The sequence below is a fragment of the Diutina rugosa genome (assembly GCF_008704595.1).
Source record: "Diutina rugosa strain CBS 613 chromosome Unknown scaffold4_size502443, whole genome shotgun sequence".
Lineage (NCBI taxonomy): Eukaryota > Fungi > Ascomycota > Pichiomycetes > Serinales > Debaryomycetaceae > Diutina > Diutina rugosa.
Genome location: NW_022995100.1, coordinates 354,976 through 380,136, shown reverse-complemented (window position 1 = coordinate 380,136; position 25,161 = coordinate 354,976). Strand labels below are relative to the sequence as shown.

Below are 25,161 nucleotides of genomic sequence, written 5' to 3'. Positions count from 1 at the left end.
CAGTACATTGAGGTTTTTTCGACGCACTCGCTTACCTCCGCTATCCGACCGAATTGAACAAACTCCAAATTGAACAAGAAACCACCGGTGTCATGAAATCACGAGTGGGTCTCTCGTACTCACTAGGCGATACGCTGGCGTGGGGGAACCACATCTTGCCAATTTCAGCATTGGTGTGTACCTCAGATCGAGTGATAACCGGCGGCCGTGACGGGGTTGTTAAAATATGGCATACCAGTGAATTCCCTAAAGCTACAACAGTGCACGGCACTAATGGGGTCATTGACGAAGATTTAGATACGCTGCTCTTAAAATTAGAGCAAGCGATATCTGGTCAACCGCTACCATACTCACTGCATCCCCGCTATCCCCTTGAGGTGGGCCAACTGTTTCCAATTCATTTCGACTGGGTAAACGATGTCGTGCTGGTTAATTTTGGTCGTCTGATTGTACTGTGTTCTCTGGACTTACTGATCAAAGTTGTGGATTGTGAACTGGGACAAGTCGACAAGTTTGCGAATGCCCACACAGACTACATTAAAAAGTTGCTGGTGCTGGCAGCCCGTGACGATGTTATTTATCTGGCTGGTTTAGATGGAAACATCATTGAGTGGGACCTTCCCACGCTCACTCCGCTCGTTCTGATGCGTAATGTTACTACGACTCAGCCTTCACCACTGCTGGTGTACCTGATTGCCAATTGGGATCGACTAGTTGCTGCCGGGGGACCATCAAACACAATCAACTTATTTGATCCTCGTCTTCCGCAGCCATTTCTCCGCAAACTTATCGGACACCAAGATGTGATTCGCACTCTTGCTATGAATGAGACACATGTGGTTCTGGGGTCATCTGACACAACCATCAAAGTTTGGGATTTGCGCACTTTCAAACTGGACCGTACTATCGATGTACATGATCACCCTGTGTGGTCACTTACAACCCATTCTCCTCATGATTTCAGATATCTCTACTCGGGCGACCGTGAGGGACGTATAGTGAAAACCGACTTGAGTCAATGGGCGTCATATCAACTGGCTCCTGCCCCTGAGTTTGCAACCTTGACCACCTCTGAGTCGTCGTCATACGACGACGGTGTTGGTGTATCTGTGGTGGTAGCCGAGAACGCGTCTCTGATCCTTGCATTAGGCGTTGCAAATGGCACAATCCATGCTCTGACATCTCATTCCCTTGTACAATACGCAGATCCAGACACCCGTCAAGTTCTGCGTTACCAGTACTTACGAAGTGGGCTTGATCATTTGATTGATAAAGAGTATGACAATAATGATCCTGCTATTGGCCATGTCCCCGACGACATCCAACTGGAATTTTACGACTTAATTTCGCATTTACTGATAGAGACCGGCCCTGCGCCCGTTATGGACGCCCAGCTGCTTTTAAGTGGGGCGGGTTTGACAGCTTTGAATCATGAGCCGCTACCAGAAACCGATACCGAAGATGAGGAGAGCGTGGCGACCATGTTCTTGGAACCCAATGGAGGTACACTGCAGTTGTACGTCAATGCCTATATGGATCACGCCTTCCTGGAGAACAAAGTGGTCAATCCGTTTGAGCGCTCAACCTCCGATGAACAATTTATAGATCAAACACCCGTTGAGATTGTGCAGCTGGCTTCAACGCTGCTTTTTATCATCCCATTTAACTCGAAACCGCTGGTCGTGACTCCCATTGTGCCAATGAGTGTAATATCCAAACGGATTCTTAACAATAAGCGCCAGGTTCTTGTTCTCTACTCAAATGGTGACATTGTTACGTGGGATCTACTCACCTGTCGTCAACTACCAGATAAATGGCGAATGCCAGATGCTTCAATCGCTGGTCTCGATGACAAACAAGTTGAACAGCGGTCTAAGGACATGGATGCGCTTTTCAACAAGATGCAAACACACGAAGCGCTTAGCAATTGGTGTGAAGTTGAAATCAAAGCCGGTAAGTTGTTCGTTACTATAAAAGAGCTGTCATTTTGTAATGTTGAGATTTACCATGATGATTTATGCCACAGTTATCCATTTTTGCAAGCCGACTCGTTGGGTTTGCCAGATGACCGCTATATCGTGGGCCAGATTTTGATCAACTCATTGTTTCATGAGTACGCTGTGTTTGAATGGGGTTTTGACCGCCAGGTGCGAGAAGAACTTCGTGCACAAGATGGAATACCACAACCAGCGGCACCTGTTAACGGAGCAACGCTACCAGCAGATCTGGCCGGAGGATTCAAGAAGTTTTTTGGGAAAAAGCGTAAGGAAGGAGCCGCAGAGAATACTCACAGTTTGGAAATGCAGGAATGCTTGAGTGTGTGTTCCCAACGCATGCTGAGTGAGCGTTTTTTGAATGAAGAATTGCCAGCAAAGCGTTCTCCCCATTTTGAGGAGCTGGTTTACATGCTTATTCATACCAACAAGCAGATCTACATGGAGAATTATAAGTCTTCCAACTATAAACCCGGTACTTTGGTGGATCTGGCGCTTAGAGTTGATCATATTGACCCAAGGTATCGAGATCCCTCGAGAGAAGACAGATTTCCATATGTTCCTTTTATCGATCCTCGTACTCAGCTTCCGCCTGACTTGCAAATCATGATATTTGAATATCTGAGTGAGTTAGGTAATTATCGTGAATTGCGCCGATTTTCACTCAACGATATCAACCTGAATGATCATGTACCTGAAGTTCGACAGAGCTTGCCGCGATGGATAGGCAGACCCATCTTGTATAACAAAATGCCTCAACGAGAACAAATCAAGTTGGCATTTTCACTTGCGGAGATTGATTATGAGAAACTTGCTCCACACAAAAAGATCGGTGGCAAGCTGCAAAAGAAAATCAAGAAGCTCCCTTTACTTGAGCCAAACATAAAATTGGCTTCACATAACATGTTACGTGTCTCGAAGATTCTTCAGTACTTAACCGAGAAATTTGAGCCTAAAACTCTGGAAATGAAACTGGGAAAATTGGCCTGGGAGTGGTTGGTTCTTGAATGCAGAGGCATCGAGCTTGATCCTAATATGACGTTGCAAACTATCAAAGCGAGAATCTGGAAATCTAGCTCAGATATTGAACTATATTTTCGTCGGCGGTTTGATTGAGCTTCGAACGCGAAAACTACGAAAACGTGTATGTAAATACAATCACATGCTTTACGTCAGGTGGACTTGCTAATCCGTAGTAGATTGTACGCTGACACCGGCTTTTGAAGAACAAGGGTCATCTTTTCTCGTGATGGCGCCAACAAATAAAGCAATGCATGCCACATGAAATTGGGTTGTATCAGGGGTGTTTACTGGAAATAAGGTAGGTTGCTGCACCTCGCATTTTGAGCTCTGTCGAGGGCGAACTTCGAGCACTGTTTGCCGTATCAAGAATAAACGTCATGACGCCGCGCCTCTCGTCCATATCTGATCCTTGATTAATTCTGTAGCAACATGTTCCTAATTGAACATGTTTCCTAAGCAACAAATTGAAACTGATGTTTCGGTGCAATCTCTGGAGGAGCTCAGTGACACCACCACCTTATTGTTTGATGATCATGACGCAAACCCTGTATACCTAGCCAAACAAAAGCTCGTGGTTGAGGCTATTGACAGTATGGGTTGGGGCCGCTATCAATGGGGAATATTTATTGTCGCAGGGTTCGGATGGTTCGCCGACAATGCCTGGCCCATTGTCACTTCACTGATGTGGCCCCGATTGATCGAAGTAGATGGTGCTCACCCTCCTAAATCTTTTCAAGGTCCATTTATCACCTTGGCCCAAAACTTGGGATTGTTAGCTGGCGCAATAGTTTGGTCATTATCGCTGGACATAATCGGACGAAAATGGGCGTTCAACTTCACATTCCTATTCACAGGTATCTTTGGGTTGGTGGCTGGTTCCCTGCCCAACTTTGCTTCGGTCGGTGTTTTTGCTGCGTTGTGGTCATTTGGAGTGGGAGGGAACTTGCCCGTGGATCTGGCGATTTTTCTCGAGGCTATCCCCACCAGCGAACAATGGCTCTTGACGGTGATGTCAGCTTGGTGGGCCTTAGGCCAGGTTGTTACAACATTGATCGCGTGGGGCCTCATTAGTAACTTCTCTTGTGACCCAAAGGAGAAAGAATGTTTGAAGAAGGATAACTGGGGTTGGAGATACTTTGCATTCACAATGGGAGGATTGACCTTGATCATGTTTGTGATCAGATTCTTGTTTCCCGTATATGAGTCAGCTAAGTACTACGTTGGGAAAGGTGACGATGCAGCGGCCATCGCTTCTCTCGACAAGATTGCTCGATTTAATCGCAAGATGAATCCCCTAACGCTAGCGAAGTTACAAGAGATTGATGAAATGTATGGTGTGGAGAAAAATCAGACAAAATCCGAAAATCAATTAGTGAAAGAACGACTCAAACGATTTCTGCTCTCGCATATCAGACAGTGTTTTGGGAGTAAAAAGCTTGCCTGGCTGACCTCTTTGGTGGTGTTTACTTGGGGCCTTATTGGGTTAGCATTTCCATTGTACAATGCTTTCATTCCTTTTTACCTTCAGACCAAGGGAGCAAGTGGCGATAATCTTTCTGTTCGGGAAACTTATCGAAACAATTTGATTGTAGCAGTGCTTGGCGTCCCAGGGTCAATAATTGGTGGATTTCTTACAGAATTGAGGACTGGGCGAAAAGGTGTTTTGGTGGTTTCACTTCTACTCACCGGGGTGGCGTTATTTGGAAGCACATCATCGACAACATCCATGATCTTCTTCGGGTGGACGTGTTTATTCTCGTTTTGGTCGACGATGATGTACGGTGTTCTTTATGCTTACACTCCAGAGGTTTTCTACACCCAAATCCGAGGAACGGGCGTGGGGCTTGCAGCTAGCTTCAATCGTGTTATGGGTGTTTTCGCCCCCATAATCGGTATGTACGCCGATTTAACGACATCCGCACCCATTTATGTAAGCGGGGCTTTATTTCTTGCGCTGGGTTTATTGGTGTTATTGTTTCCATATGAACCACGAGGAAAACTGGCTCTTTAACATATCATTAGGATGCGACTTAACTGTACTTATATTGCGTTTCTCGCTTCAAATCCTTGTATTTCAATGTAGAGAAGACTTATAGATCACATTGTTAAAGTAATTTGTATTTCACTGTTCGAAGCGCAATTTACGAAAAGGTAAACCATGTGGGGTAAATATGGTAGCGCACCTACAAAAGGGATTCTCACTTCAAATTCACCACTCTCCAAAATGCATTTTGAAACTCAAGCGGAAATTGCTCAATTTGGTGGCAAGTTACTCAAGGTAACCCACTATGCCAAGACAACTAGATCCACAATGGATGTGAATATCTTCTTCCCTCATGAAGATTCCACGAAGGTTCCAGTGTTGATATATCTCAGTGGGTTGACTTGCACCCCGAACAATGCTACTGAAAAGCTGTTTTTTCAATATTTTGCAAAGAAGCACGGTTTTGCCATCGTCTTTCCCGATACCTCTCCCCGTGGTGCTGGCATTGAGGGAGAAGACGACTCATGGGATTTTGGTACGGGGGCAGGGTTCTACGTTGACGCCACAGAGGCGCCTTGGGATAGACACTACAACATGTATTCATACGTTCACCATGAACTCCAAGAAAGACTTGCTGAGCAATTCAAAAATTTGGACTTTGATAACGTTGCTATCACTGGCCACTCAATGGGTGGTTACGGGGCGCTCACGGGCTTTCTCAAAAATCCCGGGAAATACCGATCGGTGAGTGCATTCGCTCCTATAGCGAATCCCACTGAGTGTCCATGGGGTGAAAAGTGCTTTGGAAACTATTTGGGTGATGATAAACAGTTCTGGTTGGAGTATGACCCTTGCTATCTCATCGGTGAGTATAAAGATGAGAATCAACCTCCAATCCTTATTCACCAGGGCTCTAAGGATGGGTTTTACTGCAATGAGCCTAAGCAATTGAAACCGGAGAATTTTGTGGAAGCTGCCAAAAAGGCAAACTACAAGGGTGGTGTCGACTTGAAGGTAGTGGATGGCTATGACCATCTGTATTTCTTTATTTCGTCGTTCGTGGAGGATCACGCCAACCATCATGCTCGTTATTTAGGTTTGTAATGAATCCCTTAGTTAGGCTTCGTCGTACTTCACTTTCCATGTAATGTACCACTTGGCCTTCTTCTCATTATGTATGCCGATAGCGATATTAACCAATTTATAACAGTCCGCCGATACAACATCCGAATGCTTCTTAAGTTCGTCATCAATTGCTCCTTCAAGCATAAGATCGCTGATAAACTTATCAATAGCCCCACCAAGATGATGCTGAAGTTGATATATCTCATTAACAGTAGACGCTTTCGTTGCTTTTGGAACCAGCTTCTTAAATGAGGCGATAAGAAGTCTGACTAACTCTAGCTTCTTTGCCCACTTTTTGGCGTAAACTCTCAATTCGTCTTGCTTTGCTTCATCCATGGCGGGCACAGGTGCAGCCTCATCATCACCTGAGTCATCAGAGTCGAATTCGTCAAACATGTCATCTAACTCCACAGTATGTGGATTCTCTGCCCACTCTTTGAAGTCTTCAAATCCATCATCAAAAATGAGTAAGCTTTGATTAATCTTGGTAGCGAGTAATGCAAGTTCACCTCCTAAAATGAGCGCAACCAACTCATCACAAATTTCCCACACCTTGCCGACAGATATTAATCGTAACTGGGCTTCGTCGGCGAGATTGTCGTCAACAATACTCTTACATTCGTTGACAAGAAATTTGACTGCCTGAAAAAGCTGGCTTGCCAAGTAGGTGACTTCATTGACGAAGAACTCTGGCACCAGGTTGCGCAGAGTAAGCTGAGCAAGAACAGTGACTAGCATGCTGGTAGATCGCATCAACTGCTCACTTGTAGTATATTGGGCATTGAGATCATCCGATTTGAGATTGGCTGGGTTGTACAAGATGCCCACCTTAGTGGTATGAGCTTTAATCAATTTCGACAATTTGACAAGTTCATCTAGAGGCTTGTCAACAGTTGCGGGAGATATATCTGCGAACTGCGGTGCCAGCTTTCCCCAATATTCAAGAGCCTCTGTGAATGTGGCAAAAAACTTTGCAAGGTCAGCCTTACTCTTCATTACTCTTCGCGAATGATCGAGTGAGACGATCTCATTTGAATGTCCGAAAATTCGAGCATCTCACATAACCGAGCGGCGATACACACCGTCAATAATTGAGCGTCAGCAGCGAGGTGGTACAGCGAAGCAGGATTTAAAATTGAAGATAATATCTGATGTTGCAAAGTCTTTGCAGAGTCTCAGTTTTTGTGTAGGACTTCTCAATGATACTGCACCACTTTACTAACCGCGAGTGCCCGCTCAAGATCTGCTCTACTAGGTCGATTTAGGCATACAAAAGAGATCTTCAAAGTTTCACGTTGTTGTAACTCCATACAAACTCGAATTTTGAAGGAGGGCTAACGTAAAACTATTTATAGTGCGATTTTTACCCCTTCCGATCACAAAACTAAAGGCAAGTGTATACTTAAGATCATGATAAATACTGAAGCGCGCTTCAGATGTAACCACGAATTGGGGTTTTGGTGAAGGAGAGGGGCATTATTCGCCGTTATATACGTCGCACTGAATTTTTCAACGCGTATTATCAACTTTGTTCATGTGTGAAGGGTCGGACACGAGGTCGCGATCGCACTGCCTTCGGAAGTGCGCACATTGAAATTCAAACTTCTTGTCAGCTTATTCGTTGCACTGCCTACCTCAAACAACTGTCATGGTGAGCTGTGCTTCCTTTGCTATAGTAGCATCCCTTATGATAGGGATGTCGCAAGCATTCTTTTTGGATACCAATAACAAAACGAATGTCATTGAAAATCTCAATATCGTTGCTAAAGGTTTGATGGACTATTACCAAGGTGACGATTATGGCGGGGTCGTTGGTATGTTTCACAGTCCATACTACTGGTGGGAAGCCGGTGGTGCCTGGGGCAGTCTTATCGATTATGTCTACTACACCCAAAACGACACACTTAAACCTACGATCATGGCTGCGTTGAATCATCAAACTGGTGACGACAACAATTATATTCCCCTCAATCAAAGTACTACAGAAGGTAATGATGACCAGGGCTTCTGGGGGATTGCCGTTATGGCGGCTGCAGAGAAAAACTTTGGGACCCCCGATGATGATAAAAAGGCTTACCTTGCATTGGCTCAAGGGGTGTTCAATACGATGGCCCTGAGATGGGATGAACTGGCCTGTGGTGGTGGATTGCGTTGGCAAATTTTCCAATGGAACTCCGGTTATGATTACAAGAATTCAGTATCTAACGGTTGTTTGTTCCATATCGCGGCCCGGTTGGCTCGATACACAGGTAATACATCATACAGTGACTGGGCTGAGAAAGTTTATGATTGGATGACCGATATCCAATTGTTGAATAACACCCCTGACTTCCCTGACCATTGGTTTGTGTACGATGGGATCCACGCTGACACTGGTGGGGAGGACGTTTGTCATAATATGACCAAGTATCAATGGACTTACAATCAGGGTTTATTCTTGTCAGGCTGTGCATACATGTACAATTTCACCGGGGAGGAGAAGTGGAGAAACCGAACTCTTAACTTGCTTACAGGTGCTGAGGTATTCTTCAACACTACCGCTTGGAAGGGCTCTTGGGTGATGCAGGAAGCTGCATGTCAGAGGGTCGACAACTGCAACAATGACCAAAGATCCTTCAAAGCATACTTCGCGCGGTTTTTGGGTCTCACTCTGTTAATGATGCCTGAAACCTCAGACAAGATCAGAAAGTGGTTGGTTGATCTGGCCAATGCTGCGGCGGGTTCATGTCTGGGTGGTACTGATGGCGTTACATGCGGATTGGATTGGACCTTGGGTCATTGGGATGGAAAATACGGTTTAGGTGAGCAGATGTGTGCTTTGGAAGTCATGAACAATTTGTTGATTCATGAAATGCCCCCTCCTTATACTGCTGACAACGGCGGCACTTCAGTGGGCAACCCCGCTGGTGGTTTTGGTACCAAGATGCTTGGAACTGATCCATTGAAGTTAAACGGGGGTGACACAGCCGGTGCCAGTATTATCACTGCATTGGTGGGAGTTTCAATTATTGGTGCGGGCATATGGTTGCTTGTGTAATGAAAACGGAAATATTATACTGTGCTCGATGAAAGGTGCAGGGTAAATGGAAAATGGACTGGTTATATTTATCTTCGACGTCTCACATTTTTGAGATTAAGTAGTGTAGAACACTTGTGTGTTTCTAACTTTGACTATATCAGGCTAGATTCCAAACGCATGAGATGAACCAGAAAGCTTCTCTCCATTTTATGAGTGTTGGTCCAGTTCATTAAGTAGACGACTCCCTGAATTTACGCGCGCGTGACTACGCTCGCGCCACCTAACAGAATCCTGAATACCACCACTCAAAGCTTAGGGTACTCCACAATATTGATTCAATTCAATTGAATGAACTTACTGGACCAATTCACTTCAATACAGCTTGATCGCGATGACGACGATAATCGGCAACTGGAGACACGAGAGGAGGCGATTGAGGAAGAAAGCGGCAGTGTTGCTGCCAGCGATAAACTGAAAGACGAAGATGGCAGAGATTCAGAGGATGGCGATAGCGATGGTGATTTGTTGATACCGGCCACCACCAAAGACGCACCGCCGCAATATGAACCCGTTGATCCCGCCCCAACGCTGCCCGAGCTTTTATCAAAGTCCGCATCTCCTCCTCACCTGTCGGAGGTCGCCGAACCAACCGCAACTAAAAACGATATTCCCAAAATATCGCCTTCTCCCGAACTCGCAGTTCAACAGGAAGAGCTGCCAGTCCCACCCGCCACCGACTTTTCGAAATATCATGAGTTGTATACTTTGGAATCTTCAGTACAACAACCAATCAAGGACATGGATTCTCTGCTGAAGCCGTTTATGAACTACCTCATTGTTACCAAGACCAATAATCCTCTCGTGCTCAAGCTTAATCATCTTCCAGTGCCAGAAGAATCTGATGGCAACCAAGTGCCGGACGTGGTCGAACTCTCCACACGTCGACGTTATGGAGACTTTCGTTATTTACACGATTCATTATCGAAAGATTACCCTACGTTGGTTATCCCGCCTTTACCACTGAAGCTGAATTTGAAGTATTTGACAGGAGACACGTTCAGCAATGCTTTTATCAAGAAAAGGCTACATCTGCTCAATACTTTCATTCGATTCATTACTAACCACAAGATTTTGTCGCAACTGTCGGTATTCCATTTGTTTATCCTGGATTTGAGCGACTGGAATACGTTTACGAAGCTGTTGAAGCTTAAGGATGTGGAGGAACAACTGGGGTTTGGTCGAATGAATGAAGAGTTAGCCGATACATTTATGAATTTCATGACGCCGTCGAAGTACAAGCAGGAAAATAACAAAGAGATTTTGGATATTAGCGAGAAACTAAAGAGATTATATGAGAACCTTGTGCGGCTCAACCGTCTATTCACCAAACTCAACAAAAAGCATAATGATTTGAGTTTTGACTATAGCCAATTCTCGAAGCAAATCAACAAGCTCTCGCAAGTTGCTGCATCTCTGGACAGTAATGGTGCAGGCACCGCTGCAGCCGATCTGGCCATGGTGAATAACTTCCAAGTTTTCGCTGAGGCTCTAGAGTACTTTGCCGATCTGTGGAAAAATTTGCACGCTTATTTTGACGAACTGTTTTTGGTAAGTCTCAAGAATTGCGCTAAGTACATTGTGAGTCTCACTAACTTGATCAATCTCCAACATAATAAGCGCATTGATCTTCAAGTATTGCAAGATTACCACAACAAAGCTCAAGCTGAATTAATTGCTATGGGAGGCACTACGTCAGCTGCATCCGGTGCTCAAGGGTACCAAAGCCAAGGACTCGTAGGGAACACTGCTCAACTTATTCGTGACACCTTGTCGACGCTGGCCCTGGGTCTGATTGGTCTGGCGCTGACTGACAACAAAATGGCCAAGGTTCAAAGTCGCATTAATCAGTTGCAGCATGAGATCGATATTCAAACCAAATTAGTCAACGAGCTCACCAACAACATCGTTTGCGAAGAATACCCAAATTGGGATCGCTTCAACAAGAATGAGGTGAAAGAAGCTATGGTTGGAATGTGTGATCAACAGATTCTGTTTTATCAGGGCCTTATCGATAACTGGACAGACGCCGAGTTTAAGCTCTTGAAAAGGCTTGATGAACTTAATTGAAATGCAAGTATATATGATCCGTTTTTAATACATTCTATGCTCGTTCATCAACCAAAACGGAGGAATTGACACTAGTGGCAGGTTCCTGATGGACGTTGTAAATGTTTTCAAAAACATCGACGTCGTCTGCAACGATAGGCAATGTAGGATCAAATTTTGGGTGAGGAAGGTCCCAGTCTGAGCCCAAATGCTGACATAAGAACGTGGCCACGTCGTCACAATTACCAGTCAATGTGAGATCAAAGTTGCGATCCACGATGGGATCGCGATTGATTAAAATGCGCTTAACCTTTCGTGAAGTTTTGGAAACCATATCCAGAACGGGCAGCACTTTTAGCAGCGTACCTATAGCAATGAATAAATCGCATTCTTGTAAGTCAGTCTTGCAATTCTCGAAGAATCGCTTAGGCAACAGCTCACCAAAAAAAGTGATGTCGGGTTTTACCACACCATACGAAACGTCGGTAGTTTGATTGAACTGTGGCTTACCCCAGCAAGCGTTGCATCTGGGTACTTGCTGTTTTCGAATATGCTCATGGATTTTCTCCCCTTTAAACCTTGCCTTACATGAAATACATCTTGCACAATGAAACAGACCATGACACTGAATCAATTTTGCTTTGTCAATACCCGCCAGTACCTCGAGATCGTCGATGTTCTGGGTATAATTCCGGAGAAGTTTGCCCTTGTCCTGCAAAAGCCTGATGAAGGAATGTAAAACCAGGAATTGATGCTCGTCCGCCGGTAACAACTTATAGGCGATGTTGTAAAATAGTGTCGGGTCTTCATTGAACACTCTGATGTCAAACACGTCCTGCGGGTCTTCAAGCTTTAAGTGCTCAACCTGCTTATAAATACCTTGAATTGATCGGAAGTCAGGAATCCCCAAACTTGTCAGAATACCTGCTCCCGTCACCACGACTATCTTCTTTGCCACTCGTAAATCATCAAGGAACCTATCCACCGTATACCGCGGCTTGGAGCTCATCCATAGGCTCGGGTTTTGAATGGTGATATCCAAGTCCTTGTCGAGCACTAAATGCAGCGAAAGTGCCTCAATGATTTCGCGAAGAGGCAGGGTGTCGAGTGGTGGAAAGCTAGACAAAGGATACCCCAACTTCCCGATGACTCGACGTAAATCTTGCTTTGAAAGGGGATCGGGCAAGTACAGGTAGATGAACAGAAGTACACCGCGTTCTTTTATGTATTGACGGTAGTCGACTTCGGGGCGCGGGGACATCGTTGGCAGCGGAATTTTAACCACCATCCGTTTAGATGTCGGGGTGTCTCCCAAGGTTGCTGAGAACCGTTTGCGGGTGATACTGCCGGAATGGGCTCCCAGTATGTCCGATCGCCCCCGGGTGTCTTGGGTCATCATAGACGGTGATGGCAGCTAGCGGTGGGGAGACAAAAGATGAGATGAGAAAAAACCGCGTGAAGCTGGCTTCGCTTAACACGGCGTTCCCAAACACTTCAAATCAAGGTCTTTTTCTTACTTTATAGAGATATGTCTTCGGATTCTACGTTTTATGTTATCACTGGATTAAGTGGTCAACTCATGTTGAGAACGAAATGTTCATGGAAGTCGGTGGGCAACAAGACGCGTTGGTTCAATTGGCGCAAAGTTTGAAAGTGTTTTTCAGTCCACCGTGGTAAAACCAAAGAATTCAAAGTGAGAGAAAAACAAAATTCTTCATTGGGTGTTTTACTTTCCAGTCATTCGGATGGGGAGGTTCAAATATTACACATCTATGCTAACTTGACTACAGCGGAAGCTGAATGCTCAAATGAGGTAAGTGGTGGTTGTAAGGTATCATGTCAATTTCTTCATCATTCCAGCAACTGATTTTTGATCGTTTTTTGGTGAACGTGCAACACTCACACCAATATTTCTACAAATTTGCGTAAATGTAAACAAACTGCAAAAACTCCAAACGAACGCGCCTCATATGCCAGATACTCGAACATCTTTGATGCGATGCAAGCCAGAGGAATTGGTGTCACGTTACATATAAGTCTAAACTAATAGGAGTTCTCCAGAGAGTAATGGATCCATTGATTTCGAGAGCAATGAATATATTGCTTTCCGACTTCCAAGCTCTCCAAATTGTACAATGGTAAGAACCGATCAACTGGATATAGAAGTCGTAACGGGGAAGCTAGCTGATATCTTGATCACAGTTTCAAAATGAAATCAAACAATTCATCAACTAAGATTTGGGCATCATCATCTAAGACTTCCTTGAGTTCTTTGACTAAATTAGCGCTACCTCGAGTGCCAGTTTTCTTTAAATTAGACGTGATAATTTCAATCAAGGTTTCGTCAACTAATCCAACATACGTTTCAGAGAGCTCAGCAATTTTTGCGCTCAATTTTTCGTCGAAAATAACTTCGCGATCAGTAAACTTTGAAACGTGGGGCCGCTTCGTTTCTGGAGTTTCATCAACCTCAAGCTTCACCTGCAAAGAATTGGCTTCGTCTTTGCGGTCTTCTTCATCCCACGCTTGTTCACGAGCCCGCTTTTCCGCTCTCTTTTTTTGGTAATAAGGGTAATTAGCCCCATGATAGCTCAATATATCAGGAAGCAGCAGCCATTTGGAGGAAGGTTCGCCCATGGCCATCTTCGACAATTCCTCGAGGAACCTGTCCTTCGAAGCATTAATATCTTCTTCGTATCGGCTTAATCTCAACAATTGCTCCTCAAGATTTAAACGTTCTATATGCTCTTTATTCTTGACAGCGGTGAGCATCGCAGCATAACGCTTAATGTTTAGCTTCTTCTTTTCATCCTTGATATGTTGAGAGTACTGATTATCGTCCATATTGTTCTGTTCATCTCTCACGTTAGAAGGTGAAGCTTCATATTCCATCGACACCACACCCGTAGAATCCACATCCAGAGTGATACGCTCATACATTTCCTTGAGCTTTTGTTTAGCTCTATTCTGCTCTAATTCTGCTTCCTGAGCTCGTCGCCGCGCTTCATCACGAACAACCTTGAGACGAAATTCCACAATTTCGTCAATTATGGAAGATTTCATATGACTTGGTACATCGATAAGTTCCGAATTGTCAATGGTGTATTCTTTTGCAGCATCCAAAGGCAATTGTGCCTCTTGGCCTTTCGGTTGTTGAAGGAGCTTTGTCACATTAGATACGAGCAGTGCAAAATTAGGACCAGCCTCAGCAGATTCAACATCACCAAATACGTCAGACAAAAAGCTCACATCAAAGACAGAACGAGCAATACTGATAAAGGCTTTGGTAGAGGCCAAAGACGGTAACTTCACAAAGACATATCTTTTAGTCACACGAGTATGCAGAAATGCCCATCGAAATTGTCCCTGTCCAGTTAGTATCAAAAGAATTCTCTCGATTACCAACGGCTTCACTACAGGCATCGTCAACACCACAAGGGTCGCAAGATCGTGCTTCGATCGAGGGGCTAGATCGCTTGCTTCAACGAGATGGAGAGGTTTCTCATGGTCAAAATTGATGTCATGAACGCTTTTAGAGCCCACACGTCCATCAGTATCAGCTGTATTGTCCAAGCTGTCACTGAAAATCACGTCCTTACTTCTGAGTTCAGCAGTCGTCTCGTTTACCACCAGCTCGTAATCGATCAGAGCCAACACTGGGATGTGGATATTGGCGCCACCATCAGCAAGGGAGCGTACATGATTGCTCCGAAGTCTAGCTAGCACTTGGTTTGTTCGGCGTAGACGATATGGCGTAGTAGTCTTTATCGATGACATCGAATGGCCACTAAAGCCGCACCACGCGCGCTTGAATAGCGTAGTTCAATGATACTTCCAGGCGAGTTAACTCTCGGGAAATGTATACCACACACTGCCAAAGATATTAAAGAATGTGTTGCTGACAAGAAGATTGGTATCAGTGAAGTGGTCGAAGTTTTTCCGCTTTGGGAGGAATACTGGCTTATGGAGATCGATAGTCAAGTGCTGAGTCCATTGAAGAAGGCGTCGTACGAAAAAGCCACTGGAGCTTTTCCAAATCTGTTGCGTTTGTGGTGTGATTACATACGCTTTCTTATAGCGGAGAATGCTGATCGTGACATCATTAGGCTGGCTTACACTTCAGCCCTACACTATTGTGGGCATCATTTCAACGCAGACTCTTTATGGGATATCGTCCTTGAATTTGAGAAGTTGGACCGCTCTGTTTTGTTGAAGTTGTACTTACAATTGATTGCCATTCCTTTGTACGAATACAACAGATTCTACACGCAGTTTATCGAAATTGGTAAGAGTTATGAGTTAAGCGATATTATCGATGAAACTACCCTTGAGTCGTATGCCGAGGGATTCGGTCACAAGCTGGTTGATGGTCTTACTCTAGTTGAGCGTCATCAAGCGTTTGATGACTTTGCATATAAAAGACATCAGAAGACCCAGTCTCAAGTGGTGGCCAAATGGGAGTATGAAGAGAAATTAGTTGATCAGAAGTTCACGTTAAAGCCAGTGGATGCATCCAGGTGGTGGGATTATATAGCTTGGTCTCGATCACACGATGCCGTCGCTGATGCCATTTCCGTATATGAGCGAGCTCTCATCGTGCTTGGCCTCCTGCCCAAAATCTGGCTATCATATATAGCATTTCTCAACCAAAGTGGGGCCAGCAAAGAGACCCAAGAGAAGGTTTTCGAACGAGCGTCTGCCACTGCTCTTTGGGATGATGTTGACGACTTAGGTCCGCGTTTGCGAATTTTATGGTGCCAACTCAGTCAAAAAAACGACTTACTCGGGCAATGGTTAGATACTCTAGCAACTACATCGCCACGGCCACAACTGGCAATTTTTCAACTTACACAAGCGCTTATTCCGGGAATCTCAAATCTTGAAGAGGCTATCAAGGATCCTAAGTTCCCAACTGAGTCTTTAGCCGTACTTATCGTTGCCTACTTGAAAACATTGGATACTGCCGCTGTTCGCAAATTTTATAATGACCATATTTGTACCACGTCGAAACTAACAAGTATGTTAAAGCGAAGTGAGTTATTTTGGAAGTTTATTGTTGAGTATGAGGGTTTTAGGCACTATAATATGCAGAACCTAACGGTTGTGGTTCTGGCGATTACCGCCACCCGTCAGCTCCCCAAAGGTTCCCGCCAAGCAATTTTAGCCACAGCCGAGCTGATGTGTCGAGCTAATAACGGTTGTACTGTGCTCATGGAACCTGCTGCCCTTCCGGAGATAGCCCGGAGACATGTCGCACATCCTGGTATAATTAGAGAACATATCCCCGAGATCGCTAACCCTCAATTCGGGCATACGCGGCTTAGCGCGGATTTTGACGTAATCTCCGCCGCACCTCCGCTTCCTCAGTTCAAAAACGTCGAGAAACTGCTGACACAGATTGTGCCGCAGCAATAACAGCCCGACGCGCATAGCATTGAGCGGACAATTATGTGACCACCAAACCCTCCACAAAGCTGTCGTAAGGTCTGACAAAATAACGCATGGGTGCAATTTCGAGAGCCACGGCCAACCAAACACCAGCTCACGGCTAGCCCACACAGCTAACCGCCACGGCGTATCTCGCCATCTGTTTACATGAGGCTCAATCCGGGGTAGCACGGCATCGTTTGCTGACTTTTATCGCTAAGTAAAAGAAATACATTCAAAATCTGTAAGCGTGTACGGAAAGTATTTCCGTTTAGGTATGCGGCGGAACATTTGAGCACAAGAACTACGATGAGAGTAAGGGGTGGACGATCCTTAGCCTCACCAGATATTACCCGAAAGCAAGAACACCAGGCTTCAGTACCATTGATGTCATTGTCAATGGCTTAACGATCTTTGCAGACTTCGCCTCGTCGTTGCTCCGAAAGATTAGGCGTCTTCCTTGACGTGCAGGTATAATCAGCCTGAGGGAATATAAAGAGCGCATTTGGTCGCAATTCGTGATCTGCACAACTATTCGAGTACCACGATGGTTTTCACCAGCGATGACGAGAAACACATCTCGCCGCCGTCAACATCACACCACACAGTGGAAGATTTTGGCCCTGACGACAGTTTGCAATTGAGCGCTACCCGACTGCTACTGAGGACGCTGACCAGGTACGCTGTCAACGAGATATATGGCGAAAAGGACGAAAACCGCCTCCACATGCGGCGTACCAAGACCAGAGAGACAATACTATCGAATTTGGAGGATCGCGCTAACGCTGTGGCCAATCTACCCGCTGATGGTGATCTTGACGATGCCCAAAAGCAGATTGAGCAGCGTTACCAAAATACCTACGAAAACAGATTGCCGGAGGATGGCGAGGAGTTCGCCGACTGCGACCCCGAGCTTGTCACATGGGACGGCGACGATGATCCCAAAAACCCGCGGAATTGGTCGAAATTCCAAAAGTGTTTGCAGACGTTTTTTGTCGCTGCGTATACGTTTATCTCGCCAATGTCATCAACGATGCCCTCTCCCGCCATTCACCGCATTGCCCCACACATGGGGTTGGACTCAGACTTTCTCCAATCGTTTTCCGTTTCGTTCATGGTGCTTGCGTGGGCGTTGGGCCCCTTGTTAATTGCCCCACTTTCGGAATCACCACGAATTGGCCGTGCGCCAGTGCTCCAAGTATCGATTTGGATCGCATTTGCATTTAACATGGGTTGCGCATGGGCTCCCAACGCTGCAGCATTCTGCATCTTTCGCTTCCTCGGGGGCTTAGGTGGGTGCTCTCCACTTAACGTCGGAGCCGGTTGTCTTGCCGACTACTGGGCCGATACCGAAAGAAGTGTCGCCATCGGGGTGTACTCTTTGGCGCCGTCATTGGGACCAGTGCTTGCTCCCGTGATTTCATCATTCATTACTGACTACGCCGATGACTACCGGTGGGTTTTCTGGGTATTATGCATTTTAAACTTCGCCGTAGCCGTGGTTGGTGCTTTCTTTCTCAAGGAGTCGTATGCTCCCAAGATTTTGGGTGACAAAGCAAGAAAGCTTAGAAAAGAAACTGGCAACGAACACTACCGTACCATCTACGAAATGTCGGAAGTGACAGGCCAGTACAAGTGGGAAAAGTGGGTTGACAATTTGACGAGACCGATTATCCTTTTGACAACGAACATCTTAGTGTTGTTGCTCGGGTTGTTCATGCTGCTCGTGTATGGTCTCATGTACTTAATGATCGTTACGTTCCCCGGCGTGTTCCAAGGCACCTATGGTTGGCGTATCGCAAATTCGGGGTTGGCATACTTGTCTATGGGGGTTGGGTTCATAATAGGAGTGGTATTTTGGACATGGGCGGTCAATAAAATATACTCGCATAAGACCACTCAAAACGGTGGCGTGGGTAAAGCCGAGTACCGCTTGCCATGTCTTATCGCAGCTGGCATTGGCGTTCCCGTGGGCCAAATCTGGTATGGATTCTCAGCTGCTCACCATGTGCATTGGATTATGCCCATGATTGGCGCCGCCATTTTCGGGTTTTTCCTTCAAGCTGTGTTCTTATCTGTTCAACAATTTTTGATCCAAATGAATAACAGATATGCTGCACTGTCTATTGCGGCTGCTGCAGTTTTTCGCTCTTTATTCGGCTTTGCATTCCCGTTATTCGCAAAAGATATGTACAAAGGTTTAGGTTATGATTGGGGATCATTTCTTTTTGCCATGATTTGTTTAGCGGCGGGCGTGCCGTTCCCGCTTTACGTTCTCTTCCGAGGAGAAAAACTCGTTGAGATGTCAAATAGACGTATGGATAGAAGGCAAGCGAAGAAGGATGCGAAATACCTTGAGAGAGCAAGAAGAAAGGGCTTGATTAGCGACGAGGAGTACACCTCTTCATCGAACGGAAAAACATAATGCGCGCATCGCGCTCGGACCGGTAATGCGCTATGCATCCGGCTGCTTGAATTTTGACCTGCAAGCATTAATTGGTGTACCGATTGGTCACCTATGTCGACGTAGGAAATTATATGTACAGCTCATTGCAAGTAAACTACAAAGCTTTATTACACGCTCCGCCGTTTACTCGTTCGATAATCGAGCAGCTGGCCTCTGTAGAGCATTCACACCTGCTCTGCCTTTCCGTTAAACTCCATTCAAGTCCGCCACTCGTTCCGCGGTTTGGTGAGGCATTCACCGCGAAATTGCGTCCGCGAGATGATCCGCGCACCAAGAGGATGTGAGTGGCAGATGCTGAGGTTTTGTGTTGTAGTTTGACATCCCTTCTTCACGATGACCCGCGCACGCATCAAGTCCAGAATTGATTTCGCTTAATCAACGGAAACCTCACATGTAGTACTAATGTTTCCTCTGTCACCTATGGTGTGTGGAAAAGATCGATTGCTTCTTATTGACTCACGATATACTCTTTATATATACTCTCTCGAAATTATAATACATTCCATCAGTGATTGGAGTTTTCACTTCGCAAATACACCACAAAACATTCAGCTATCTTCAACATCATATCTTGAATAACCGATGGGCTTACCAAAAAATCACAATTAAGCTTAATGATAGGCTGTGCCTCACGGGAAACTTTCATCTCATTAATCAGTCGAAATATAAGCTCAAATAAGCGCTTGTATCTCAAATTTTCAGGGTTGATGTTGTCCTTCAATGATATTTTGATCAAGTTGGTAGGGCACCGGGCAAACTTATTCGTTTTGAACAGTAAATTAATGATTATTTTGTCTTTGGTCAATTTTGACTTAGTCGACGGTCCGATCCACTGATTGATCTGAAAGACAAACAGAATAATGTCAAGTGTGGAGATTTTGATGTCGAAAAGGAGTCGAGGCACACGTGAGGGTCCCAAGAGAGTGTCCGAAACATTATGCACCATTTGACGTACTTGTTGCACCAGTAGCAAAATAGGCGTGACCTCCTTGATATAGCGAACCACTCCCAACATCAGATCGGGGCTTGCAGATGCCAGGATATACAGGTTGAGATAGTCTAGGATGAGCGTGATTTCAGGGCTGCTTCGTTCGCTCCCATCAACAGGTAAAAACTTTACAGCTTCGAGTGGATTATTCGGCATTCTGATTTGAATGTTCTGCCCAAGTGACAGGTCCGTTTTGACGATTATCTTATCCAACTTATTCTCCACGACTTCCATCCCATTCTTTTCCAACTGTTGAAAGATTTTGATCAATTGGTTGAGTTTATTGAGTCTGTTGAAGACTGGCTCTAACAATGGCGTCAATGGGTGGTTTGCCAGAGTCTCATTGTTAATTCGATTCGTCAAATTGATGTCCTCGAATATTTCAAATGTGGAATCACGGATGCGCAAATTAAGCGAATCCACATTGCCGGGGGCAAAATTCATATTAAGCTTAAGCGAGCCCATCAACTTCAAATTCATCAGTGTGACTCCACCAACACTAACGAGTTTAACTTTCAAAAACAAACAGTTCGTCGATACCTCAATTGGCAATAAATCACCAAGATTGTGTATGACCACAACCAGTTCATATGTGGTGGGACGATCGTTACTTCCAAGCTCCAATTCTTGTTCCAGAAGTGCACTTTCGGAAATACCCAACTTAGTCATCAACTCAGCCGTGTTTGCTCCAGTGACATAACGTATTTGACGCGTGCGTAACTCTTCAAGTAACATATGATCAATAATCATATTTATACAAGCGGTAGACAAGTCGCTGAACCATCTATACGTCAAGTGATAAGGCTCGACGCCTTTATTGACACTCCCGTGGTTTTCAGACACCTCGGATTCCATTTTCTCGCTCGGTCCGCCATTATCCACAGTGTCATTGGCACCTTCGTCGAATCGAAGCCTCTCAATCCATTGTAGCTTCCAATCACCTTTGATCAGCTTGATACGAGCTACCCACCAGTAGGTTTTGCTCAGAAAGCCAGTAAGCATACTAATTAGGAACCACAGCAGTGGCCAATTCTTTCGGCGGTAAAATTGGGTCATGGTGCGTGACTTAGTGCTTGTGGCATCGCTCGTGAGAAGCTTTGTGTGCTCAAAATCGTTCAACTTTATAATTTCATTGCAAATCCACCCAGTTGTCAACAACTTTGTGTTCACTTCAGCACGATGCAGCTCAAGTCGCAATTGAATAAGATGGTCGACAATTTTCGCTACCATAACTTCTTCACTTACAAATTTTAACCTTGAAGAAGGTACCAATGTTGGGGTTGAATTAATTTTGACCGTAATATTTTCCTCCATTGGTGTGGGGTCCACAAAGTAATACCAGCCTGTTAATGGATTGATAGCAAATATCGTCAGTTTGTGTGGCAGCAATTGAAGACGAATTTGGTGAGGCGTAACCCACAGCACTGGAGTATCTTCTGATGATGACCTTGAGAAAAGTTCGACCAACGCATCATAAATCAGAAGCATCAACATTTCACTGTGCTTATTGACGATGGTGTTCAAAATTAAATCCACAGAAATGTCCCCAGGGTCCTCGTTATCCTCAGGAACGGCGGAGTCCATTTGAACCATCAGCAGCAGCATCAGATCCAGCCTGGTAATAGCTAAAGGCACAGAGCTATCCTCAGTCTGCTCCTTGAAAAACAATCCCAGGATCCCGTGGTTTTCAATATACTGTCCATCCTTAAACCACCTAAAGTTAAGCATGTAACTGCGATCAACCCCCAATTCGATGAACAGACGCCAATTTCGACTAAGTGTTTGACTGCACCAATAATTAATGATTATGTGAGCGCTACCGTGTTGGTAGTTGAACTGGATGTTACCGCGCCACTTCAGATTGATCAGAAGCTCCCGTAGCTGTTTCGCAATCAAGTACAATTTGAATGAGATCAGATACTTGTGCAACAAATCGTACAACCCAGGAAGACCCAGCAGGTATAATACTTGATTCGCCACTTTTTCGAGGCGCTCTTGCAGCAGGCGAGGAAGATTTGTGACTATTTTGTTATCGTGGTGAGTGATCAACAGTGTTTCTGGGTTAAGGCCAAATAAAAACTTGAAATCGACAAAGTAGAATGGCAGTTGATGGTAATCGGCATCCAGGGTCAACATTTCGTCATTAGCAACCGTTACTGCAACTTGGAATTCGTTAGCTATGGTGAAATATATCCGCCCATCACGGACTTCGTAAGAATTGAGAAATCTTTGAGGAATATTTTCCAAAAGGGCCATTCTGGTCGTCAACACTAAGTTGAGATCACGAAGCACCTGAAGAATCTTCTTCGGCGTCACTTGAGGTGTAGGAATGTAGTTGTACAGTGGGAGCTGCGGTCGTCCTTGTATGAGAACTTCCAAAGCGGTGTCAATGTCCAGATTGGGCAACTTCGCCCCTCCAAACGAGTTTAGCGAGTTCGTTTGAAATGCCAACTGTTCAAAGTGGAAGTCTTGCATGCGGAACCAGTTGAGCAAATCGATCAACATGCTAACATCGTTGGCGTTGGCTGCCCACTTCACCAAAGTATATAGCTTGACGAAATCTTCCCTAATCAGGGTGATCTTTTGCAAAAATCTTAACTTTTGTTCAACGTCTGTTTCCAGATTCTTTGTCAGTGCTAAGGTCTCAATGATGGTTGTTAGCTGATTGTATGCCTCGGTCGTATAGTACTTGAGGACGGTATGCAACAGCACAATATTGTTGGTGATATGAGGGATATCGGGCGGCTCACTAGTCATGCTACCATTGGAATGACCGTTGGTCAAGGCCTGACCATTGGCTACCTCGGTCATGGTGCAACCCAGTGTTCCAAAAATGTGTTCACGCAGCCGGTGCGGTAGATGGTGGAAATTTTGGAACGTTTCGCGAACACTAATGTAGTGCGACTGCCATTACGAAGACGATACAAATTATATTGATACATTTTGAGGTCCAGCTCATGAAACCCGTGCTTGTTTCATTAAGATACTTGTGTTTAGAGTTTATACAAGATATGTTGATGATAAAAAGAGTACCAAACGAGAGAATATAGATCTTTCAACGATAAAGCGATTACGACGCATGACTTATCCACGATATGTGGTACTAAACAAGAACTCACTCTCTGCTTGAAAACACTGGACTCCCCTGACGGCATGTATGAAGCTGAATTGCTCACTTACTCGAATACCTAACCATCCGTCGTTGTCTAAATTCATTAATCATGATTAAATTACAAATGCTAGTTCATAAACCCCTGCGGAATAACTGAAAAGTCAACTAATTGAGATACGTGACACCGCTTTTCTTTCCTGACCAATAACACGTTCACCGCTTTCTGCAAACTCTCAATGATGCGACGAACCTCATTGGACAACTGCTCATCCTCAACCATATCTGTAACATGATTCCAATGCCAATCAATCATAGCAATGCGATGACTAGGGTTATTTTTGGCTTGACGTCGACGAATAACTGATGGAGACACGCCAGCCTTCGCTAACGCTTCCGTGGGCGGCGCATCAAACGGCAAACGGCGTTCTAGTAAAGAGTATAGAACCACACCAACAGACCACAGGTCGGTTAAGCGGCCGTCATACTTCAATCCCATCAAAACTTCAGGTGGTACGTAGTCAGTCAGTCCACATCGCGTCTGAAGCAATTCATTAGAAGAACCCAACCGTTTGGATAACCCAAAATCTGTAAGGTTTATTAAGGCAGTTGTACCAAATCCATGAGAACTCGTTGCTAAGTGGATCATGTCGCCGATCTCATAATTAAGCAAGACGTTCTCGAGCTTGATGTCGCGGTGAACGATATTGTGAGAATGCATGTAGCTTACGGCAGCCATAAGTTCATGCGCAATTCGCTGAAGAATTCTCCAATATACATCAGCATCGGGCAGAGCTAAAGGTGGTGGGTGGGCGATTATAAATTGATATAAGTTCCCACCTTGACAATAGTTCAAGAAAATAAGCTGGTCCCGACACTTGTCAATAGCGTCAAAGTCTGCTTGATTCATTTGTTGATTTGTCGTAGTGAGGTCCACCTGCAGATCGGCTTTAAAAATGGCCGTGTCCACCAAATCTTGAGGGTCAATGCTGAGGCTGGTAGAAAAATCTACCAATTGAACAATACACGGATGGTTCAAATGAGAAAGCACATTAAGCTCTCTGACAAGAAATGATTTAAAGTTTGTGATCTTGTCGCGAATTGGAGGGATTCGAATAATTTTCACAGCCACCATTCTACCTAATCCCAGAACTGCACTGACAACCGTAGAAAAGTTTCCCCGACCTATCTGATGGGTCACGTTATACTCGGTACCCGTCTTGGGCGCGACAAATACTCGCCCCAAGTAATTGGGTGATGAATGAGTCTCTAGCTCCTGTGCTTTGATAGGTGGCAGAGGCAGTTTCATCGACAGCGCCCGGGCAAGACCGGCTACTGGGGGCTGCGATGACACTCTTTTCGAACCCACCAGGTTCAGCCGGTCTAGCAGCAACGCAGGACGATAATCCAGAATCACCCGTGGTGGCAGGGACCCCAGCGGGTTTGCCCTTGGTTTATTGAATACGAGCTCACCGGTGAATGCGAACGACCCGTTGTTCACCACTGGCGTCGGGAGCTCCCGGATACGCTCATATTCCACGGGGTCACAAGGCGGCTGGGGTTGCTGAGGCGATTTTGATGGCAGCGGTACCTCTGCTTGTGGAGAAGGTGGTGTCAGAGGCACCTGAATCCATAGGTCAGGTTTGGGTTCGACTTCCATGAGCAACCAGGTGGGATTACCACACGCGACTCTTCGTGTGGTTGAAAGAGGGAGCTAGTGGTAGCACCCTGCGCGACCCTTCTCAAGGCTTTAGCTTTTGAGCGGCCATATGCAGGATTATTTATGCAATGTTCATGGTACGTCATCCCAAGTTGGCTTACCAAACCCAGAAACGTGGGGCTGAAATGTGACGGAGTGAAGCAATTGCTTATTTCCGTTGCTACCTTGTGTGGGTCCACATAAATTCGAGCTTAGAAAA

The 25,161-nt window shown here is 45.2% G+C and overlaps 11 protein-coding genes across 11 annotated transcripts; 6 read left to right on the top strand and 5 right to left on the bottom strand. All coding sequences in view use genetic code 12, as the record gives it.

Annotated features, from left to right (window-relative positions):
* Window positions 1–92: 92 nt before the first annotated feature.
* DIURU_001681 (uncharacterized protein) lies at window positions 93–3,110 on the top strand (the record flags this gene model as incomplete). Its single annotated transcript, XM_034154251.1, has 1 exon — window positions 93–3,110. The coding sequence occupies one exon, from the start codon at window positions 93–95 to the stop codon at window positions 3,108–3,110; it is 3,018 nt and encodes a 1,005-aa protein (XP_034013639.1).
* Window positions 3,111–3,462: 352 nt separating this feature from the next.
* Window positions 3,463–6,105, top strand: DIURU_001680 (uncharacterized protein; the record flags this gene model as incomplete). The annotated part of the gene is made up of 2 exons (XM_034154250.1): window positions 3,463–4,909; window positions 5,210–6,105. 2 exons carry the CDS (start codon window positions 3,463–3,465, stop codon window positions 6,103–6,105), a joined length of 2,343 nt encoding a protein of 780 aa, XP_034013638.1.
* A 12-nt stretch (window positions 6,106–6,117) lies between these two features.
* Window positions 6,118–7,122, bottom strand: DIURU_001679 (uncharacterized protein; the record flags this gene model as incomplete). The annotated part of the gene is made up of 1 exon (XM_034154248.1): window positions 6,118–7,122. One exon carries the CDS (start codon window positions 7,120–7,122, stop codon window positions 6,118–6,120), a length of 1,005 nt encoding a protein of 334 aa, XP_034013637.1.
* A 652-nt stretch (window positions 7,123–7,774) lies between these two features.
* On the top strand, window positions 7,775–9,163 carry DCW1 (putative mannan endo-1,6-alpha-mannosidase; the record flags this gene model as incomplete). Its single annotated transcript, XM_034154247.1, has 1 exon — window positions 7,775–9,163. The coding sequence occupies one exon, from the start codon at window positions 7,775–7,777 to the stop codon at window positions 9,161–9,163; it is 1,389 nt and encodes a 462-aa protein (XP_034013636.1).
* A 330-nt stretch (window positions 9,164–9,493) lies between these two features.
* On the top strand, window positions 9,494–11,272 carry SNX4 (Snx4p; the record flags this gene model as incomplete). Its single annotated transcript, XM_034154246.1, has 1 exon — window positions 9,494–11,272. The coding sequence occupies one exon, from the start codon at window positions 9,494–9,496 to the stop codon at window positions 11,270–11,272; it is 1,779 nt and encodes a 592-aa protein (XP_034013635.1).
* Window positions 11,273–11,306: 34 nt separating this feature from the next.
* On the bottom strand, window positions 11,307–12,512 carry SIR2 (Sir2p; the record flags this gene model as incomplete). The annotated part of the gene is made up of 1 exon (XM_034154245.1): window positions 11,307–12,512. One exon carries the CDS (start codon window positions 12,510–12,512, stop codon window positions 11,307–11,309), a length of 1,206 nt encoding a protein of 401 aa, XP_034013634.1.
* A 935-nt stretch (window positions 12,513–13,447) lies between these two features.
* Window positions 13,448–15,028, bottom strand: DIURU_001675 (uncharacterized protein; the record flags this gene model as incomplete). The annotated part of the gene is made up of 1 exon (XM_034154244.1): window positions 13,448–15,028. One exon carries the CDS (start codon window positions 15,026–15,028, stop codon window positions 13,448–13,450), a length of 1,581 nt encoding a protein of 526 aa, XP_034013633.1.
* A 48-nt stretch (window positions 15,029–15,076) lies between these two features.
* Window positions 15,077–16,666, top strand: PRP39 (Prp39p; the record flags this gene model as incomplete). Its single annotated transcript, XM_034154243.1, has 1 exon — window positions 15,077–16,666. The coding sequence occupies one exon, from the start codon at window positions 15,077–15,079 to the stop codon at window positions 16,664–16,666; it is 1,590 nt and encodes a 529-aa protein (XP_034013632.1).
* Window positions 16,667–17,225: 559 nt separating this feature from the next.
* On the top strand, window positions 17,226–19,103 carry DIURU_001673 (MFS transporter; the record flags this gene model as incomplete). Its single annotated transcript, XM_034154242.1, has 1 exon — window positions 17,226–19,103. One exon carries the CDS (start codon window positions 17,226–17,228, stop codon window positions 19,101–19,103), a length of 1,878 nt encoding a protein of 625 aa, XP_034013631.1.
* A 547-nt stretch (window positions 19,104–19,650) lies between these two features.
* Window positions 19,651–22,944, bottom strand: MED14 (Med14p; the record flags this gene model as incomplete). Its single annotated transcript, XM_034154241.1, has 1 exon — window positions 19,651–22,944. The coding sequence occupies one exon, from the start codon at window positions 22,942–22,944 to the stop codon at window positions 19,651–19,653; it is 3,294 nt and encodes a 1,097-aa protein (XP_034013630.1).
* A 428-nt stretch (window positions 22,945–23,372) lies between these two features.
* Window positions 23,373–24,902, bottom strand: DIURU_001671 (serine/threonine protein kinase; the record flags this gene model as incomplete). The annotated part of the gene is made up of 1 exon (XM_034154240.1): window positions 23,373–24,902. The coding sequence occupies one exon, from the start codon at window positions 24,900–24,902 to the stop codon at window positions 23,373–23,375; it is 1,530 nt and encodes a 509-aa protein (XP_034013629.1).
* Between the last annotated feature and the right edge of the window lie 259 nt (window positions 24,903–25,161).